At 44.0% G+C, this 21,874-nt stretch overlaps 1 protein-coding gene and 1 long non-coding RNA gene across 6 annotated transcripts in view; one reads left to right on the forward strand and one right to left on the reverse strand.

Moving 5' to 3' along the window:
- The window catches only part of B3GNTL1 (UDP-GlcNAc:betaGal beta-1,3-N-acetylglucosaminyltransferase like 1), a 353,034-nt gene that overhangs the window by 275,934 nt on the left and 55,226 nt on the right, over positions 1-21,874 (forward strand). For all 5 annotated transcript variants that reach the window (XM_025210189.1, XM_025210188.1, XM_025210191.1 and 2 more), the window contains one exon: positions 13,070-13,194. In XM_025210189.1, the coding sequence (XP_025065974.1) occupies positions 13,070-13,194 (125 nt within the window). The remainder of the gene's footprint in view (positions 1-13,069; positions 13,195-21,874) is intronic.
- LOC102371577 overlaps positions 15,376-21,874 on the reverse strand; it is an 8,096-nt gene continuing 1,597 nt past the window's right edge. The window contains exons 2-3 of the long non-coding RNA XR_324453.1: positions 17,672-17,771; positions 15,376-16,375 (exon numbers count right to left, since the gene is read on the reverse strand). This is a non-coding gene — a long non-coding RNA (uncharacterized LOC102371577). The remainder of the gene's footprint in view (positions 16,376-17,671; positions 17,772-21,874) is intronic.

A 21,874-nucleotide genomic window follows, 5' to 3' on the forward strand; every position in this document is an offset into this window, starting at 1 on the left:
ACTTCGTCCCACAACTTAGTGTTGTCTGCGAATTTGAACAGGGTGCTTTTTACCCCCTTGTCCAAGTCGTTGATGAAGATGTTGAGCAGTGCAGGCCCAAGGACCGAGCCCTGGGGGACCCCACTGCCCACATCCCTCCAGGTCAAATAAGACCCATCCACCACCACTCTCTGGGTGCGGCCCTCCAGCCAGTTAGTGACCCATTTGACTGTGTAGGTGTCGACGCCACAGTCCCCTAGTTTTTTAATGAGAATGGGGTGAGAGAGTGTCGAAGGCCTTCCTAAATTCCAGAAAGACTATGTCCACTGCTACCCCTGCATCTAAGGATTTTGTGACCTGGTCATAGAAGGCCACCAGGTTGGTCTGACAGGACCTGCCTCTAATGAACCCGTGTTGCTTGCCCCTAAACATAATCTCCCCTGCTGGCCCCTCGTGGACATGTGCTAGGATAATTCTCTCAAAAAGCTTACCCAGGATCGAGGTAAGACTTAACTGGCCTATAGTTTCCTGGGTCCTCCTTCCTCCCTTTTTTGAAAATGGGGACCACACTGGCCCTTTTCCAGTCATCTGGCACCACACCAGAGGACCACAAGTGCTTGTAAAGCCATACCAGGGGCCCCACAATGACCTCTGCTAATTCCCTCAACACTCTGGGGTGGAGTTCGTCAGGACCAGCTGATTTAAATACATCCAGTCCCTCCAGAAGTTCCCTGACTAGGTCCTCACTGACCCTAGGCCTGGGTGTGCCTCCCCTGGAGCCTATGGGGGTCCCGGTTGGGGGGGAGGGTGACCCGATCCCTGCTCAGGAAAATGGAGGCAAAGAAATTGTTGAATAGGTTAGCTTTGTTGTCTGGTGTGACGACCATATTTCCTAGCGTGTCTTTCAGCGGCCCCATGTTACCCAGTACCTTCTTTTTACCCCCTATGTATTTAAAAAAGGACTTCTTGTTGTCCTTGATCCGGGTAGCTAGTCCCAGTTCCATCTCCGCCTTGGCCTTCCTAACCGCTCCCCTACAGCCCCGAGCAACTGAAGTATAGTCCTCCTTTTTGGTGGCCCCTCCCTTCCATTGGGTGTACGCCTCCTTTTTAGCTAGGAGACATTCCCGTATGCTTTTGGTGAGCCAAGGTGGCTTTTTAGTTCAACCCGGCTCTGCAACGTCTATATAGATTGGGCACTTCAGTGGCACTTTTATATATCAATCAGCTATTAGATAAAAGCACGAGAAAAGCCCCACTAAAGCACCCAAACTATATAGACATTGGGCAAGTCAGGTGCAGCTAATGCGATGCCTCTTCTGGGCACGTGCTAGGCTTGGCAGGGGAGTGCGCCAAGTTTAAAGTATAGCACTGTTTGTTGAATTTTTCTTATGTCTGTAAGAAGCCTGTGTGTGGAAAGGGAACAAACACTGTGCTGAAGAGATTTGCCTGTGATCACACAATAAATGACAGAGCTGGGACTAGAGTCTATGGGTGCCTGTACATGAGCGTGGAGGCCTCTCCAATGCACTGTAATTACAGCTTGTCGGGGCACTCAATTCAAGTCTGTTGGAGTGTGGTAAAATTACCGTGCTCCAGCCAGCCTCCGTTTCTCATGTATCAACGTCCCTGCACTTCAAAATGGCAGCAGGGGGGCTTTAAAGCTCGTCAAATGAGCTTTAGTTCAGGTGCCCCTGCCACTATTTTGAAGCTTAGGGATGCTGATACATGAGACACTGCAGCGCTTTAATTAGATCAGCTGTAATTAAAGTGCCACCCTTCCCCACCATTCCCAGAGCGCGTGTAAAAGTGCCATATGTCCCTTGACAGGGTACTGGCTACAGAGTCCATTAGACCCCACTGCATCTTCTATTTATGTATTCATTCATGTCTTCATTTCCATAGGGCCAACTTCCGTTCACTGAAGAATGATCCTTACCATTTAACTGATATTGTCTTTATTGCCTTCTTGCTTTTCTTTTTTTATGCTTGTGCACAGGTGCCCCTGTGACTAAGATGCGATATGCTTAAACATGTTCAACACCAAGCATAAGGATTTTTGGAATTATACAATATGCCCACACAGTGCTAATAATGACTTGCTAATCAATAAATGCTAACATTTTTAGGTCAGTTCTGTTTCAGACAGTGTAGACCCACTGCCCTGCAAACACCTTGGTTGGGGGGAGAGGCTTGGTGAGGCGTCTAGAAGGTTAATAGGACAAGGCTTTGGCAGACAGAGAAGAACTGAGTACCAGAGGCCAGGAACCTACAAGGAAAATACTCTTTGACAGCCCCCTCCTGCTTAAACCCAGTCTCCCACTTGTGTTACACTAATCGCAACTGCAGCTTTGTTGCAAAATAGAAGATAGCAGTTTTTCAAGTTATCAAGTCCCCAGGCATTTAGGTAGGATTTTCAAAGTGCTTAGCATTGGCCTAACTCCCTTCCCCTTGGAGCAAATGGGAGACTTACCATTTGGATCAATGGAAACAGCTTTTTAGAACAGCACTGAGCCCACTTGAGAACTGCACCTGTGTGTGTACGTGCTGACCTGATCCATCATGTGAACTGCTAATATGATCATCTCCCTGCCCCATTTTGAGTTTTAGCAATGCAACCTATAGGTGTCATGTTGCTGCCAGTAAACACAGAAACAGACCAAGAAATATCCAGATTCCACACTTTCCATTTGCTAAAGTGTTTCTGTGCCAAAAAGCTGCATTTCTCATTTGGAATGAAATCTGAACACCTGTTCTTCATATTTCAAATGTTGGAATAAATGGCAAGCAAAAAATATTCCACTGGAGAGGTGGTGATTTGTGGTTCTAAGTAAATAACACACTTGAAATCATGAAATGTAATCAACCTGTAAATCCTTCCTGTTGGTAAAATATATATACTTCTCCAAATTCCACATGTGAAATTTAAATATTTTGTTTACATAGCCTCTATTTTATTAACCAAATCCTCTCTTTCAAGGTGTTTGGTCACCAGAAAAATAACCTCTCTTCTGTGTTAGCACGATTAGATCATAGAGAAGTAAGACTGGAAGAGACCTTAAGAGCTCATCTAGTTCAGCTAGGGTTCAAACCTCTGATCTTGGTGTTATTAGCACCATGTAGTGTTATTAGCACCATGCCCTAACCAGCTGAGCTGAAGTTTCAATGTCCAAATTTTAGTCTAAACTATTCTTCTGAAATTGAGTTTACTGCCGTGATCCCCCTGCTTTAATAGTGTCAGGTTAAGGCCTTATGTCTTGTGGCTGTCAGGGTTGGCTGTGTAGTTCTGCTAATAGGCTAGTTCAATGGTACTCAACCTTTTGGTCATGAAGGCCAGATGAGTGGCCTAGGGCTGGTTCTTAGGCTTGATTGGCCCCCAATCCTTCTCAGACCAACACTGCTGGATCCAGCCCCATGATGCTGGATTGGGCCCTATACTACCACTGGCCAGGCCCATCCAGTGGGATCAGGCCTTGCACCATCTCAGATGACCCCTGTGCACTCAGGTCAGGCCCCATGCCACCTCTACTCAACCCTGCGCATCTGATCTTGTGGGCCAAGCCATGCTATCCAGCCCACGGGACTTCCCAGGGATCCAAAAATGTGGCGGCAGGGGAGCAGCAGCTAATACTGCTACTTCTCCCCCACCACCAAATTTTAGTACCTGTGGGGAGCCCTGTGAACTGGATGACATGGCTCTGAGCCAGATGTGGCCCACGGGCTAGGGGTTGAGCATCCCTGGGTTAGACAGTGGATCTCTATAGAATGGTTTGGATAGGGATGATCCTGCCTGATGCAGGACGTTAGATTTGGTGACCTCTGGAGGTCCTTTTCAGCCCTACTTTTCTATGATTCTACTTCAGATTAAGAATTCTGATTGTAAATTAGAGATTTGCAGAATTACAGATACATTGTATGCATTAAGGAAAATGGAATTATAAAGATTCTATTTTTGCAGTTTAATTCTGGATAATATAATAGCTTCCTACACTGTGATGTTTGTTTAATAACTTTTGTGTGTTTGCATTATGCATAAGTAGGGAAGAGAATGTGGTTGTTTAATTATAATAAGACACCATAGTTAAAGTACTTGGAAATTAAAAAAAAGCAAGTTACTAAGTAAAGTTGCAGTGATCTCTAGTAATTTCTTAATACTTATTAGAAGTAACTGATTTAATTATTCATGGCATACTGAGTTTTAGGGAGCACTGTAGAACTGGTCACCGGGAGACAATGTGAAAATGTTAATGACAGCCTCTATATTTAAAAGAGCATTTGCTGCATAATACATCCAGTGGTAAAAGGAGGGTGATGTAATGAGCATATCTGTGGGTAAATGTATTAGAAGACTGAAGGGAAAGAATCTTCTTGGAGGCTATCCTTTCCATACACAGAAGAATAAAGAGCTGTTACTGGAATGTGTAACAAGATTTTACTTTTTGTGAGTTTAGTATGTGAAGCTCATTTCTTTTGAAAACTACTGTGTGATCCTACATTTTATGTGACCTTGTAGATGATCCCTTGCTGATAAGTGGCAAGAAATGTTATTACACACATTTTAAAAAATGTAATTGCTGACTTATTATAAGTTTGTAAAGCTACACTGAAAATGAACACATTCCAGCATTTTACTTACAATTAGAGGTGCACTGATACATCAGTCCCATATCGTATCAGCACCTTTAAAAGGAAAATTGACATCATTGGCAATCAGTTTTTTTTGGGGCTCATGTGGCCAATAATGTTACCGATAAATGCTGTGTGCATGCGCACAGCTGCTGCACAGCACACAGGTGGCCAGAAGTGCAGCCTGGCAGCCTGGAAAGCACCATCTGGCTAGTAAGTCTGTTGTGGGGGAAGGGGTGTGGGGGGAAAGAAGAGGCATGGGGGGGCAGACCAAGGTCCCCACGGTGAGGGAGGGAGTGGAGTTGGCACTGGGGTAGGGGCAGGGGCAGGCCTTGCACAGCGGGGGGGAGCAAGGGACGGAGTTGCGAGTGGTTCATTGGAGTGGTGGGGGTGAGGGGTGGCACCTGCCACTGCACATACCCTAGGAGGACATTGGGGGGGGGAGCAGATCTGCACGCAGGGCAAGGGTGGGCTGGTGCTGCAGCTGGGGCCAGGGGCAGCACCGGGCTCTTCCTGGTGGGGGAGCTGGGCCAGGGCTGTGCTCAGGGCAGGTGGCAGCAGTACTGGGAGTGGGGGAGGTTATGGGGTGGGCTGTAGCCACCCCAAAATTCACCATAGCCCCCTCCCATAGAAGTGCTGCTGCCATCCATCCTGAGCGCAGCCCAGCCCAGCCCCCCTGCCAGGATGAGCCAGGTGCTGCCCCTGGCTCCCCCCTCCCTGTCTATGGAATGGGGGAGCAGCTGCTCCTGACACCTTCTCCAAACCAGTGACCCAAGTCTCAGGAAGGCATGGGATCCTTTCCTTCAGCTCCACGTCCTGGTCCCTAGGACAGGTTAAGCTGGGGGAAAGCACGTAGACATTCATTCTTCTGGTAGAAACTCTCTTGGGAGCAATGTAACCCTGGTTATTCCCAGGTTATTTTTCTCTAGGAGTGGAATTATTACTTCTAGAGGAAAAAGCTTGAATATCTGCACACCTTGGGTTTCTACTGGAATAATGGTAATTCTCTGTACTTGGCCAGCATCTCTTAATATTTGGTGAATATATTTGGATTCCTAGAGAAATGTCTCCCAGACATTTTGGACCAATCAACCACTGTCAACCTCAGAATGCTTTGGAGATCATTATGTACTGTTTTAATTGAAAACACTGTAAAGGCATATAGGGCCTTGTGGACCAGATTTTGGAAACACTGACCTATAGGACAAAAGACATTTTGTAGTCCCTAAATCTTATCTGACATTCCTAATAAGTGAACTCTTTCTCACCTCAAGCTTCTGCTGAACAAAGGAGAAAGCCAATGAGGCAGATTACATAGTCATGTTTTTATATAGACAAACTTCCTCATGACATTAGGATGAAAAACACCCCACACATTATCACTTGTGGTTTTAGCCTCATTTTGTCCCTTATTTCCAGGGCAGCTCACCATAAAATATTTTCCCTTCCAACTAAATCCCCCACACTCCACCCTCAGCTTTAACATTCCTTTTAAAGTGTATCCAGACCAAAAGAAAAAAAATGACAGGAGTGACTTAAAGTTTTAAACTAATATAAAAGTGCAAACAAAGGGAAATTATTTTAATGAGCCCCAGGTGGAGTAGATCAGTATAAGCTGCTGGCCTTTCTGAATACAAACTGCTGTTCAAAAATGGAGTGGCTAAATCTGAATTCTGATCTCTTCCTGTGATAAAAGGTCACAGAAGGCAGGAACTGAGGTGGTGTCAAAATGTGTCTTTGTACACATGTGAATGTAGTGCATGCTGCAGAGGTGTAGAGAAGTGTTATAGATTTCAATATAACTAGTGTATATGTCTTTCGATTTCCCTGATCCAGAAGAGAACATTTGGAATTCACTCAGGAAGGTCAGGCATCACAATATGCCCTGGAAGCGAAAAGGTTAAGTAGAAATACATTTTTTTGGAACATGAATTAGAATATTGTCAGACTGTCAAACGATGTGTCAAGGTGCTCTGGGGAAAAATCAGGACAGAATACAGGCTCTGATTTTCTTGGCATGGTACAGTTAAAGCTGAACAGAGATCAGTGCTTGAGTGGTATCCAAGAAGAAAAGAAAGTGCTGGGGCCAATGATAAACAATACTTATAAACTTTTTGAAACCTGCCTCCCCCACATGTCTAATGGCATTTCTTGCTGGTGTATTATTAAGCTGCCTTAGAATTCCCCGCACCCCTTCCCTTTGGCTTTCACCTCTTCCTTGTTTAATGTAAGTGCTCTTTGCCAATACTGCAGAAACTTTTCTCTCTCAGAAAAAAAGAAAATATTCAGAGTCCCTTGTAACCCTTTAACTTTATTTTCCAAATACTGGAGCAAATACAACATTGTCCCTGACTTCCTGTTGTATAATTGGGACAAAAGGACTTGTCAGGAGATGAGCAAAGGGACAGAGTCACAGATATAAAGAAAGACCGAGAGGCTTAAGAGTGTTTTCGGAAAAAATTTAAGGGGCTTCTTTTCAGAAGAAAAAGTTACTCTGTGAAGTAACGTAATGGGCTTACTTCTAATGCATCCTCCAGCATTCTCTGGTGACTCTCCTAATGGAAGTTAAACTAATGGTGATTAAAGCAGTTTAAAGGAATAAAACTACCATCATTTCCTAAGACAGGGAAGGATCATTTATAATTATGCGAGCTGATATCCTGCATCTCAAAGGCTTATTGCATATTTTAGAAAGTAAGCAAATCTTGATTTTTAAAGACTTTAGATAATGGAGAATGATCACATCCCTTGGTAAATTGTCCCAACTGTTAATTCCCCTAATCATCAAATACAGTTTAGAGACGAGGCATAATTTTTATCCAGCTTCAGATTCTGTCTATAGGTTACTTGATTGACACTCCGGCAAGCATGTGTGTTCCCGTTAGTAATGGCAACACTACTAAAAATCATGTTTTCTGTTCCTGAAAGGAAAAACTGAACATCTGGACCCGGTTTGGCCTTTGAATTCTGTCTCAGTGGTTTAAAGGCAGGGGGGGGAGGTAGGCCTGGAGCAGCCTCCACTCCTCCATACTTCTGCCTAGGTGTCCTCAAAGGTCTTTGTTTGTTGGTCGCAGGACTCTGTACAAGTGGATTCATCAGGCATCTAACTAGACCTCTTATGCATACACCATGATCCAGAGCAGAGGTGGCCAACCCATGGCTCCGGAGTCCAAACTTCCGAGTCCAAACTGAGTAATGTCCTCACTGTTGGCAGTCATGTCACGTGATGTGATGTAATGGCTATGGAAGCTGGTCACCATGTGCTTGTGCAAAGATTCAAGGAGACACATATTAACTTCTGAAAAGCCACATGTGAAAAGCCACCCCTAATCCAGAGGATCAACAGTTGCCTACTACTAGGAACTTAAGTTTTGATTGAGTGTAGTATTACCAGTGTGTTTGTTTTTTTTCAAATTGTGTAGTACGTATATGTCACTTTTGATGCAACCCCAGTGTAACACTACTTCTGCAGTAGTTTATTGTTTCAAGTACACAGGCTACCATGTAAAGTGTGGAGTCTAAAAATTTGACAGCAAAATTCTGCTGACACTGAAGTCTGACAAAAGTTCCTTTGCCAAACTCTCTTTCACTTAGCACTTTGAGATTCCTCTAAGAATTGCTAGAAATTTGGCTTGCTCTGCATCCAGCCTTTGCTATCCCATCCTTATCTGTATGGGTCAGAAAAAGCATTCCATTTGATAGACTGATTTTTCTGGACAGTTCTGATCAAGACATTTGCCTAGCTCTTCCTCATAATGCAAATATTCTTTGTGCATTAATCGTGTACTTGCAGTAGTATTTTACCTGTCTTCTCCTATTCTTTCTTTGTCTTCTTAGATTGGCCTGTAAAATCTTAAAAAAAAAAAAAAAAAAAAAGGTAATTTTGGGGGGTTGTCTTCTTTCACCAACTGGAGAGTCCTCTGGGTAAGGTGAATCCCCACCAACACAAGGAGAGAGGAGGTTCTCCGACCACCATCTCCTCTAACAGCTGCAAAAAGGAAAAGAGAGAATGTCACTGATGGGTGAGGAGGAAGGGTATGGCTCAAAGTTAAAGGGGGATTAGGCAGGTGAGAAGGTGGGATCCTGATTCCCCATTAACAGAAGTCATTTTATCTATTATCACTGTGCTTCCTTCTGGAGCTGTCTGGACCTCCCTACTATCCTATGAGAGGCCAGGAACACCTGGTGTCCAGACATAGAAGCTTAAGCATTTTTGAAGGCATCAAGCATGGCAACAACAGGGAAACCATGAAGAGCTGTGCTAAGCAGAATCCTGGGCTAGTGTATGCCAGTACCTTTTTGAGTCCTACTCCCTTTCCCTGCAATTTACAGCTTCCCTCTGTGCTCAACATTGTGGCAAAGTGGGACTCCCCGCCTAGCCACAGTGCTAGGTTCCCCACTTGCCTTTGGGCATGCCCCCACCTGACTCTCCTGCCATTCCTTTAAGGTGTTAATTAAGGCAGGAGGCTGCCAATTTGTGCCCCAATGCTAGGGGGCACTATCTGCAGCTCTGTACCTCCCCTACACCGCAGCCCATGCCTCACAGGTGGCATCCAGATGCCAATATGCTCCTGGCCTACAGCCAGAACAAGTTTAGGCCTCATTGTTAAGCCTCAGACACACACACTCATACTGCCGTCCTCTCGCTAGGGCCTCACACACTCCACCTTCTCTTACAGGGTCTCTTTCTCTCATCAACAACTTATTCTGCCTTGCTCACTCTTGCAGCAGGCCCCTTAGGCCATAGGCTTAGCTAGTCCATTCCTCGGATGGCAGACGTACCATCTTTTGGGCCTCCCCCTTGACCCTCACTGGGGTAGTGGCCAGCCAATTACCCATCCAGGCCTAAGCTTGCTCTAGCCCCTTCCGGGGGCAACTCGTAATATATAGGAGAAGACCCAGAGGGCTGGGGGCCTAGTACATTTATATACATACATGTATAGACACACACATATATATACATACATATATAAACGTACTGGGCCCTCAGCCCTCTGGGTCCTCTCACCCTCCCTCAGGGCTCCTCCACACCTCTGCCCCCCTCCCTCAGGGGCACAGGGCTTCCCTTCTCAGTGGGCTCAGGTGGCCGCAGCTGTGCCTGGCTCCAACTCTCCCACCTCAGCGTCTTGCACCCCACAGGGCTCAAGTGGCCACAGCCATGCCTGGCCTCCCACTACCTCCAATGTTACCAGACCCACCGGAAGGTGAGGGCTAGGGTTAAGGTGCCCCTACCCGCCTTTCACCAGGGTGATAACTGGCCTGGCATTTCCTGGGGGCTCCCGTACCACTGGGAGCCCCACCAGGCCACCCACTCTCAGCAGGGTGCAGTTTTAGGTCATGCCCAGGACCAGGAGCCTCCTAGCCATCCCCTACAGTGCCTCCCTTACCTCCAGGATGTTATGGAGCCTTGCAGCCAGGAAACTGATCTGTTTATATAGGTGGCCAGAGATCTAAAATGGCCACCACAATCAAGTACCTGCTGGCTGCTTTGCTCTGGTCTTAAAGTGGCAGGCACCAACAGTGCCCTGCCACAAACATTGCCACTGCTTTTGAGAAGAATGTAAAAGGTGGCCTGCTGCCTCCAACAACTGGCCATTCTGCCCCAGCTTCCTGTTCCCTTTGCAGTGACCTTCCCCATCTCCCCAGCTGAGCCACCACAGCCCTGTTGTGTGTTCCAGTTGGAGACCCTGCTGCAGCCAGTTTTCAGGGCCCCTCCACGCACCCACTCACAGTGCTTTGTGTTCATATGGTAGCTGTCAGTAGCGTAACTAAGATAGGGTGAGGAGGGGGCCTGCTACAGGCACTGACTATGAGCGGGCACCAGGATCCCTTTCCACTGGGAGTCTTTGCCATGGTGGGGGAAGCCCTGGCCACAGGAGCTGGGCAGCAGTGCAGCAGTGAACTTAACAGTGTATCTGGGATTTAGGGGATGAGTGAAGGAAGCAGAATGGTGCTTCCCATCCCAACCCCAGATGCTCAATGAGTGCCCTACACCACCAGCAGCCGTGCCCCATTCAGAAAGGAATACTTTAAGACAGAGACATTTTGAAGGAGAACTAGGTGTTCTGTAATTCAGGTCCTAAGTACACTGTGCTTTGATCAAGCAATAATCCAGTTCATCAGTGTAAATTTGTTATGGGAACTGAATCTAACAAGATGCTTATCAGTGCAAATCCTAGATGTGTGTATATGACAGGAAAAAAAATCTCAAATTGTAGGAATGTACTGAAAAGTTCATTGAAGAATTAGTCACACTTGAAGTAAGACACATACTGCATACACAGTGCTCTTTAGGGTGGGGAGAGCCAGTCACGTATCCCAGTAAAATTTACATTATGTTTGAATACAGATGTAAATTATAGGAGACCAGGAACAGATAGACATATAGCTGCCCTAGGGTAATAATAAGCCCGATTACAGCACATCACTCAGCACCTATTACCCACATACTCAGAGGGGTGCTGAGTATACTGGTATAAAACATGGATATAAACATTATACATCTACACCCTGAACGAGGCACCAGCGCTATTAACTGCCATTAACTTCTTGGAAAGGAACATTACCAGCACATCAAATTTTCAGCACATCTAATCCGGGGGCACACAGATCCCAGGGGGCACATGGATTCCCTCCCACCGTTCATGAGTCCCCAGTCAAGGGAAGAGGCAGGAAGCAGTAGTTGGCTGCTCATCCCCTCCCTTCCCAGTCTGTGGGAGGAGAGGGGAGCAGTAAAGCAGTGCCCCAGCACCTTCTCCAAACCAAAGTGCCCCTGGTCTTGGGAAGGCTCAAGAGGCAATGGCAGGTCAACACCTCCATGATTGGAAGTAGTCCAGCTGCAAGGAAATGCACCCCCCACCTTCACCAGACCAGGTTCCCCTGGTCTGGGGAAGGCATAAGGAAACTGCTGCTCAACTCAAACCATCAAGCAAAAGCATACAGGTATTCATTTGTGTGAGAGAAACTCTCGCAGGGGAGATCTTTCCAGGTGTTAAGCTGGAGTTTAGGATAGAATCAGGCTCAATGTCCCAGCTCAGTCATTTTGGGAGTGTCTTGAATAGCTGAGTCTGGAACAATGTCTCTTTCTAAGTTCCCTCCAAACCCAGATGAGTTTGGATTGAGTGTTTTGGACCTGTTCTGTATTGTGCTGTGTTCTCTTCCATGGCTGCTTACTCCAGGCCTGCTCATAGCTAGACTTAAGTGTGGTGAAATGAAGAACAAATATTAAGCTTCATTAGTACATTTGGGATCTAGAAAGCTGAAAAGAATAACAGAGTAAATCCAGCTGCCTACATAAAGAATCCTCCTTATATTTACTGCATCCTAATTCTGTCTTTCTCCTACTTCAAGGCACTATATTTCCCATTTTTTGTCCACACATGCTACTGGCAGTGGAAACCTATATGAGGGGTTGGGTCCAAGTTCATTAAAAATGATGTATTCATTTTTTCTTAACTCAAGAAGCATGGGAGCTGTGGCACTAGGTGCAATATTTTAGGTAGTACCTTTATTCTTTTTTCCCATAGAAATTAAATGCATACAATAAATAAGGTTTATGGTTGTTTCCATGTCCATGACATTGCCCGCTGTGATAGTTAATATAAACATTTCCATCCCCTGCCCCCGATATTTTGTGGCTTGCATTTCTGTTATGTTGCTGCTGCATATTTTACTTGATGCCTCAGTCAAATACCGTGTGATTACTCCTGGCTGTTTAAACCATTTTTTCTTTGCATGATAGATTTGTAATACTTCTCACAAACAATGGGTGGGAGGAGAGAAACACACAATATTTAAGAGATATGATTGCTTGGCAATTATGTGTGTTGACCATATTTTACTTTAATTTTTCAAGTGGCTAAGTATAAACAGATGCTGCTTTTCCACCCCCTGTAATGACATGTTATATTGCCTTGTTTTTGAAAGTGGATTTATCACTTTTTGTATGGCTGACTTGTAACAGAATATTAGTGGACCATAGTAATGGCTCTTGGATACCCTATCTTAGCTGCAGACATTTTTTAATAAGTTCTGCAGTGTTCTCTCTAGCCATGTTGAAGCTTCTGATTCATTCCCTGAAATAAGTCTAGACAGCTTATCCCGAACTTATTGCTCTGCAAATCAGGTTAGAAGTCTTGTGAGCATTCATAACAGATCTGAGGTTTCCTAGATTCTGTTGCTTCAGGAATTCCTGGTCACAGTGCTTCAGCTCTGTTGTTTCTCATCCAGCTGAAACCAGAAACCAATTAATGAAAATTAAAGGGTAGGAGCCACTGATTTCATTTGTCTCCCAACACCTCCAAACTTCAGATCATTTTGAGACTCAAGTAAAAGCTTGCCTCTCATTTTATTGATCCTGATTCATGTGTCCCTTGTGGGACCAATGAGAATATTTGAATGTGAGCCAAAGAAGAACTTGTACCTGTGTAAAAAACTCTTGTGGTTTGAATGAATGCCTCTCTTTCAGGGCATCCCAGAAGACTTGCTGTTCTTTTATAAACATGTCCAAAAAGGCGGCGGAGTCTTTCGAGTGGACCAGTGCCTCCTCCTGTATCGCTACCATCCCCAGGCTGCAACTCATTCTGTCCTAGAGTAAGACATGTTGTTATAATACAATCAAAGCCATTTGGTGTTGGGATGCCATGAGGGGAGGTATTTCATCTTTCTCAACTGTCAGTGGTCAAGAATGTGAATTTTTACCAAAAGAATGAAATGACACTTGTTTCCCTTAGCACATGTGAGTGAACAGAGTGATAAAGTGAATAGCTGTAGTCATGCCTCAGTGTTATAAAAATGTGGAGAGCATAACACAACTTGCTGGTAACATACTGGAAGAAACAAGATGCTTCTCTCACTTTTTTTCTTTTTTTACCATCGTCCTACTTTGAGGAGAGCAGTGGGGTGGTAATGTTGAGGCTGTGGGTATCTCTTCCACTCATTTACCGCACCAGGAAGAGCCATGCTGAGATACTGTGCTTGCTACCCACTGGACTGTAAGTAGGGTAGCTGTTTTAATTCAGCACTGTTCACATACTAATAAGGTCTGCAGCACCTTGCTAAGACAACGATGTTACTTGCTGTTCAGGTGATAGTACATGCATAAGCAGACATGGCCTGTCTTAGGCACAGTAACTGAGCTGCATAGACATACCCTGCAAAACAGGTAACTTGGACAACTTTAGTCTGAATCTTCTCACTTATTCACTGTGTATCCTTGCCCAAATTACTTAATCTGTTTGTCTCAGTTTAACTATATGAAAAATGGGGAGAATTGTAACTAAACAATAGAAATCCTAATTGTTTTGTCTTTGTAAAGTACTTTACAAAAGTACACATGGTACAAAAGTACACATGGTGCTTACTGAGATTCTCTGACAATAGGTACCATGTATAAATGCAAACTGTTATAGCAATGGGACACCCGTTACTGACCTTTGAGGACCCGGGTTATTGTATTCTTTTTTTACAGTGGTCTTCCTCTGTGAAAAGAAATTTTGTAAAACTGCTATTCCCTTGGTATGCTCATTTTGCCCTTTAAAAGCTGCGTCTCCCACTTGTTAGTTCTGCAGGGTCAGCATGAGTTACAGGAATAAACTAGGTTACTTCTTTCCCTTTTCTTTGTTTGCTAATAAATGGTTATCTGACTAAATGATTTCCTTAGTGACACCTCTTCCTTCACTGTCACTGCAGTGAGGACCTTCAGTAAAGTATTTTATTGTTAATACATGAGACAATGAGGTTTTCATTGGGTGCATCTACATATGTGCTTTACTGGGGAGTTGACTAATTAGCTCTACAGTTAAGCATCACGGTCTACACATGCGCTTGAATTAGGGCGCAGTAAATTAATTAACTGGACCATAGGATAGTACTGCCTGGGACAAGTACTCTCCTATAGCAGCGTAATTATATATGCTCAAATGCATGTGTAGACTGAGTGGGGCTGTTTGGGGCATGAAGGTGCTACAGTGTGGGGGCTCCCTGCTGCCTAGCTCTGCACTGTAGCACCCTTGTGACCTAGCTAGTCCTTCTGCCACCGCCTGGAGCCTGGGGCTGACCCCCCAGATCCCCTGCTGGCTCAGGGCTGCTCCACCCTGGCTTTAAATGCTACAGTCTCGGGTGCACGTGAAGATGCTACACTCAGGAGCAGCTAACTCTGGTGCGAACTGCACCAGAGTTTATTGCTACATGCTAAGTGCATGTGTAGATGCACCCATTCAGTCAGTCTTAGCTGTGTAGGCTATTCAGGAATAATTAGTAAAACCAAAACCATGTTTTTGCGTGTGTATATTAATTGGATGGTATGTAGGCTCATGTCTCATGCTATTATAGACTTTAATATAAATAATAAACTGTGAAATATTAAAACAGATAAAAACATTACTTGCCTTTTCTAGGCAAATCTAGGTCAGGTAACTATAAGAAGGAAATCATTCTTTAAAGGGTGCTTTTTCCTGTTGTGTGTTGTGACCATTTTGGCAGTTGTTTACTAACTTGAGCCATGCACCGTGGGATGCTAAAACTCTTGGAAGATGGCTGCTTGTTTCTGTGGGAAAACATCTCATTCTTGGAAATGAGCTTGTTCTGAATGTATTGCAAGCTGTTGCTTATTCAGATGTGCAAGGTTGTGTGGCACAGGCATCCTGGATTACAGCATTCACTTAGAATGTGGAAATGCTCTAAACTGTTTCAGATGTGCAGTTTGGGTATCCAAATTGGCATCTTTCTTGTCTGATTTTCAGCAGTCTGGCTTGCCGTTCTTCCCGTTGGCTCTTTTTTCATTATTCTTCTTGTTGATTTGTGTGAGTTTTTTAACATGAGGTTGAGTAATAACTTTGTTTCTGGGACTGTTAGCCTCTCTTGTGCCTAAATTGTACGTGATTTTAGCCATTGCTTGATACTGATGAGCTCAAGTCATGTTCTTGTGAAAAAGGTGAAAATTAGAAGTTCATTGGATCTCTGACCTTATAGGATCTTATTAATGAGGATCTTAACAACTTCTTCACACTCTCTACCAGCTCATTTAGTACAGTTCTGTTCCATTTCTTTTAAAAGCCCTTTTTTGAGCCAAGTGATTTCCTCAAACAGTATTGCACATCTCTCCATCCATTTATAATGATCAAAGTAATTAATTAACAGTATAAAATTTGTGTCACAGAAATAATGCCTATGAATTCTCTGGGTGGGCATGAATTGCCATGAAACACAAATACTTCGGTCTCTCCAAAACCAAAAAATAGTTGTGAGAGTTGATATATTATATAAATAATAAAAAACATGTTTCCCTTTAGACTCACACTTCAAAATGAAGAAATGCATCTTGATAAGATAAAAAATATGGTTTGTTTGTATTAAGGTGTGTCACCTAATCTTTCAACAAAGTTAGCAATCAATTAGCATTTGAGTGGGCTTATCAGAATGTATGAGAGCCTTTTACACCCTCCAGGGAAAAAAGACAACATAAATGTAATTTTGCAACTCACAACTTGTTAGCAAAAAAACCTCCAACTGATTGGCTAATAGCAGTTAGTTCTTTTTATTTGATGATGCATAAAGGTAGTCATTAATGGTTTTCTGGTCTTTTCCCATGATTGTAGAATAAATGACTGGAGGGTAGATGTATCTGTGAAGTTGAGAAAAAGTTTACTCCCAGCCTCCTGTATGCTAGAGGCATCAGAGTATGTTATTAAGTATTTTGGGCATGTGACGTTGGAATCCAAGTGAAGCAGAGTATAACTTTGTATTAGAAGTCTTGTTCTCATGACACCGACAACTGAAAGACACAACAAATGTAAATTCTGTGAATGAGCTGTAACATAGTTTTCTCAAAGCAGTTCTTCAGTTTTTTGGTAGAATTTAATAACTAAAATTCTGTAAAATCTTATGTGCTGGATCTCGGAGATACAGACAGTTTTAGCTTACATTGCAGCTTATATGTTTGAGCTATGTATACGTTGTGATACAAAACCAGGATTGACTAATCTAATGCAATATGAGAGGTAGCTTTATAATAAGAAACATAAAAATCATAGCTTTTATCTTGCTAAGGGGAAGAAAATTAATTATCCATAAAACAACTTAATTTTGTAATAAAATCAGTTTAGTAAAAGATAGAAGAAATCAAAGGCGACAATTGGCCTTTTATGCAGTTTTGCATGCACATACTATATTTGGTGGGGGTGGCTAGTTGTATTTTTTTTTTACTTAAAATTTTTCCATTTTTTTGGTCAAAACAAATTTCACAAATGAAAACTCTTTTTTTCCAACAAAAATGACAAAATTCTATTCTGGAAAAAAATTGAATGTATTTATATATTCCTGTGAGGTAACATTTTTCCATTTGGTGGCAAAAGCAATGTTAACTATTTGTGAAAAAAATATCCCAAAAACTTGAAGCATATCTTCCAAAAATGTAACTTGGACTTTTAATAAATATTATTTCCTTTGAGTATTACTTTTTTGTCAGAGTTTCTGAAGAAGCAGGGTTGGGTTTTGTAATACAGAGACATGCATTAAAGCCCAAAACAAATGGAGTGGTTGTTCCTGGTATTCTGCATGTGAAGAATGGGCTTAGCTTTATAGTTCTAATTCTGCACCCTTGAAAAACAATAAGTAGATATAATTTACATGACCTACCAAAGTAGGGGTTTCAAAGATACAGCCTGTGGAGCCCTATCATCCAGCCCATGATGGGTACTGCCTGTAGGTCTCAGACTGGCCCCATGGGCTGCATGTGGCAGATACCTTTCTCAGCCCCATACACTGTATGTGGCACTTGGAGTCAGTCTGGTGTGCACTGCATGTGGCATGCAATACTGTTTTGGGGCACACAGTACACAAACGGTGTGGAGCCAGTCCAGGGTGTAGACTATGCAATGCCCATGTCAGACTGGTCCTGCGCAGTGGATCTGGAACACAGAGCTAGTCTGGCACACAGAGTGGCCCCACATCCCTCATTCGGCCTGTGGGACTCAATGTGTTTGATATCCCTGTACTAAAGTAATCCGGTTTCAGGTGCCATAGATTTGCTGTGCTTTCCAAGAAAAGGAAGAGAGTATTCAGTATGTACCATGCATGGTTAGTTTCTTGAGTGGTTTTCCTGAGCAAGGGGCCTCATTTCAGCGATGGTCACAGGTTTGGTTACCTCATTTCCCTCGTCACTATATTCACTGTAAAATAAACACAAAGAAAAGCAGAATATATTTTTGTAGAACTGAAAGAAAGATGAGGTCAATTATGTTTTTAATTTTCACTTCCATTTCTGCATTTGGCAATTTAATTGCCATCGGAACTAATGACCTCATTACGGTCTTTAAAAGCAAATGACATTAACGTTTGATGGTCTGTGTCTTTGCTTAATAAGCCTTTCATGAAAAAGAGGCCACAATACAAATTCTGCCTCAGTCAGTGACCCATGACCTGAAGATGAACTTGGACCGTAATAGAACCTATTAACAGTACAAATGTAGTAACTCGATGGAACATTAGAGTCCAGCAATTAAATGAAGTTCAAGTGAAGTTCAACGGCACAACACAGAAACAACCAGTTCACCCACCAGTATGTCTGTAATATTCAACTGAGAATGGGCTTGATCTGGAAGGTTCAGATCTAGTTCTAAATTTCCCCCAAAAGAGTTGCTGTGAGGGATCTTGGACCCTGAGTTCAAGGTTAAGTCAGTTGAGATTCACCTCTAATGTAAGCCCCTCTGAATCTCTCCTGTGTAAAAAGTCACAGGATGCAAACTCACACCTGAATAACTCTGTCTTCTGAAGATCAGTTTTATTGGATCCTTGATACATGGCAAGACCAATGGATGTACAGATGTACTTAGACTGATGGTGCTACAGGAGCCAGACATACAGCGGTACTATTTTTGCTTCCTTACAGGTATCAGGCCAAACTAGCATAAGGCTCGTAGTTTTTGTCTCTTCGAAGCACTTGCAGTGCATGTTGTTTTTTTGCTCCGTTGAGACACTTGCATGACCTCATCCTTTGAAGGTCAAACAATATGGAAGAGAAATTAACACTGCACAGAGAAGCATTTAATCATATGGCTTTTATTATCATGCAGCCTGTCACTTCAAAATAGGAAGATGCTGTATCGAGCAGATGTTCCCTGACTCCTGCATTCATCCAGTGGGTCACTGTACATTTTAACACAGAGCTTTATTGTTGAATTATTTGTATGGCTGGCATGGTAAGAGCTACTTAGGGGAGGACGAACATATTTTATACTTATATGTACCCTCTACATGAATGACCCCACTTCGCTCCAGCAAAATTTTGGCTTCTCTTCTTCTCTGCACAAGCATCTAATGCCTACTGAAAGGCCAGGGCAAGAGATGTCTTGGGAAGATTATGAAAGAAAGAGGAGTAATTCTCCAAACTGAAAAATGTACACTACTAACATTTTTTCTGTGAAATAAGAAAGTGACTAGAATATAAAGAAAACAGAAATAAAATACAGTCCACAAATTTGCCTCAAGCTGACTAGCTTGAATTCAGAGCTGAACTTCTACAAGGTTCCAGGGGTATTTTGATCCAGACTTTTGGTTGAGACCCATCTCTTATAAATTGAGCACAAGCTCGGAAATGCAACTCAATGCCACTGGGAAAGCACTATCTATCTAGCTAGTGCAGCTTAATCCTTTCCTTCACGGGTGTAGAACAGGCAGCCATGATTTGGCAGTCACTGAGCATAATGATACCTTCCAGTTTTTGCTGGTGGCTATGAACATGTAATGCAAAGCCTGAAAATAACTGTGAGAGAATCTTTTGTGGGAGGTGGTTTGTACAACTAAAACAACTTCTCCTAGTTTCATGTATTTCAGGTATTTCTTTAATTGCTCTTTGCAAGTTGCTACAGTTCCCTTCTGTTGCACCTGCACTGGCTCTTGAAGGCTGGGAAAATGGCATTCCCTTATTCCCCAAGGCAGGAATCCCAACTACTTGTTCTGGGAACATCCCAATATAGGAGCCAAGCTAGGTGAACCGGAAACCTGAAGGGGATAACTGAAATTATCTAGCTTTTGACACTCCTTAAGCTACATCTTGCTCAAGTGGATGAGATGCATTGTCTGTTCAGTGCAGGCTTTCATGAAAGCCAACTCTGCATTCATCACTTTAATTAAACGTTAGTCTCACATTTCTCTTCCACCAACTCATACCCCCTTGATGTTTATCCATATGACAACCTGAGGCTGTTTAAAAAAAAAAAAAAGAAAAAGAAAAAAAAAAGAATTCCAAGGTTATGCTTCACAGTGCATGTAGCCCCATTTTGTAGAAATAGGCAAATCTGACACTTTCCTATTTGTGTTTTTTGCTGTGGAGCAGTGCATCTATGCAGAAAAGATGGTCATTAATCGTTCATCTTCAAAGACGCCTGAATAATGATCTCTCATAAACTATGATGTCAGCAAAGGAGATCAAAAGTTTTATATGTATTCATTTCATGTTCACAGCCCAAAATACTCATTAGGAAAAAAATGGTATTGACCATTTACTGAAGAAATTTTCTCATGGCCGTATAATAATCCCATTAATTTGAAATCTAATGCACTTGGGATCTCCTAAATTGAATATTGATGCCATTCGTATACTTCAGACTTTAATTAATTATTGCTGGTGCAGTGTGCTACTTGATGGGGCTCCTCCATCCAGGAAGATACCATTGAATAGGTACAGGGATTCCCCAAAACAGGGGAACTCTGCACAGTAAAGATCACTACTTTCTGGATTCCCTGATCCTGTTGGTCCCTTAAGCCTCAGTCTTTCCATAGTCTCCCTGTACTCCCTGTCTAACCTGCCACTTTCCTTCACATTGTCAAAATTTGCCTTCTGTCCTTTCTTCTCCTTTTTCCTTCATTCAGTAAAACCCCTATACCAGAGGTGGACAAAATACAGCCCGCAGTCCATATCTGGCCTGCCAGGCCATTCTGTGTGGCCTGCAGAGCCCCTCCAAAAATCAATTACCATGGCTGCCCCTTTCAAAGCCAACAGGAGGTGAGCTTTCAGAAGCCACATGCCATTTGACCGGGTGGGCTCTGTGCATCCACCTCAATGGAGCTCCCAACACACCATATGGGAGCCCCAGGTGGAGGCACCAAGTGCGATGATGACTGGACAGATGATGAGTGGGGATGGGACCTCTTGCCTGCAGGAGTGTAGGATGGGTGTGGGGTTTGTGGGTGGGTGTGGGTGGGTGTGGGCCTCCCAGCCACAGTGCACAGCCCTCACTGCTTGCTGCAGCACTAGCAGTGGGTGCTGGGCCCTTGGGCACTCCTGGCCTGCTGCAGGCAGAGCCCACCAGCTGCATCCCGGGAACTGCATGTAGAGGCATGGAGCCTGCCTGGCCCAGCACACTGGCATGCACCTTCAACCCAAACCAGGCTGACTCCATGCCAGCACATAGGGATCCTGGCACTGCTGGCAGGAACTGTGTGCCATCAGGTAGGGCCAGTCTGACTCCATGCCTCCACATGGGGCTTCCAGCATTCCAATGGAGAGCTGCATGTAGTAGCACAGAGCTTGCATGGGCCGATGGCACATGATTTCCCACAGTTCCTAGTCCATGCACCATCAGGCCAGGTGGGCTCCATGCCTCTGCATGTGTCTTCCTACTGGAGTACTGGAAGCCCCATGTGGAGGCATGGAGTTGGTCTGTCCCAGTGATGTGCAGATCCTACCTGCCATGCTGGGAGCCCCACATGCTGGCACAGAGCCAGACTGGTCTGGTTCAAAGGCACGCATCAGCAACCTGAGCCAGCTGGGCTCCATGCCACCATGTGCAGCTCCCAGGATTCAGCCAGAACTGCGTGCCGTTGGGGGGCTCTGCCTGCCATGGGCCAGGAGTGCCCCAAAGGCCTGCCTCCTGCTGCTGCTGCTGCTGGCAGCAAAGGCTGTGTGCCACGTAGGGAACATGTAGTGAGACTGCCCATACTGACCCACAAACCCCACACCCACCTACACACACATCCACACCCTTCAAATTTTGTGATTTCATTACATACTCCCCTTTCCAGGTCACTGATGAGAATGTTGAACAAAACTGGATCCTTGGGCAACACACTGTTGACCTTCCTCCATCTGAAAAGTGACCATTTATCCCTACCTTTTGAGCACGTCTACGTGTGACGCTACATTGCCGTAGCAATGCGTTATGGTGATGTAACATCCATGGGTGTCTACATATGACCAGCAGCTACTTCACCGTAGCGGTGCGCTCCCCCATTATAGCACAGTGCTACAGCAAAGTAGCTGCTAAAAATAACC

This window comes from Alligator sinensis, unplaced genomic scaffold (assembly GCF_000455745.1).
Source record: "Alligator sinensis unplaced genomic scaffold, ASM45574v1 scaffold694_1, whole genome shotgun sequence".
In the NCBI taxonomy this organism is placed as follows: domain Eukaryota; kingdom Metazoa; phylum Chordata; order Crocodylia; family Alligatoridae; genus Alligator; species Alligator sinensis.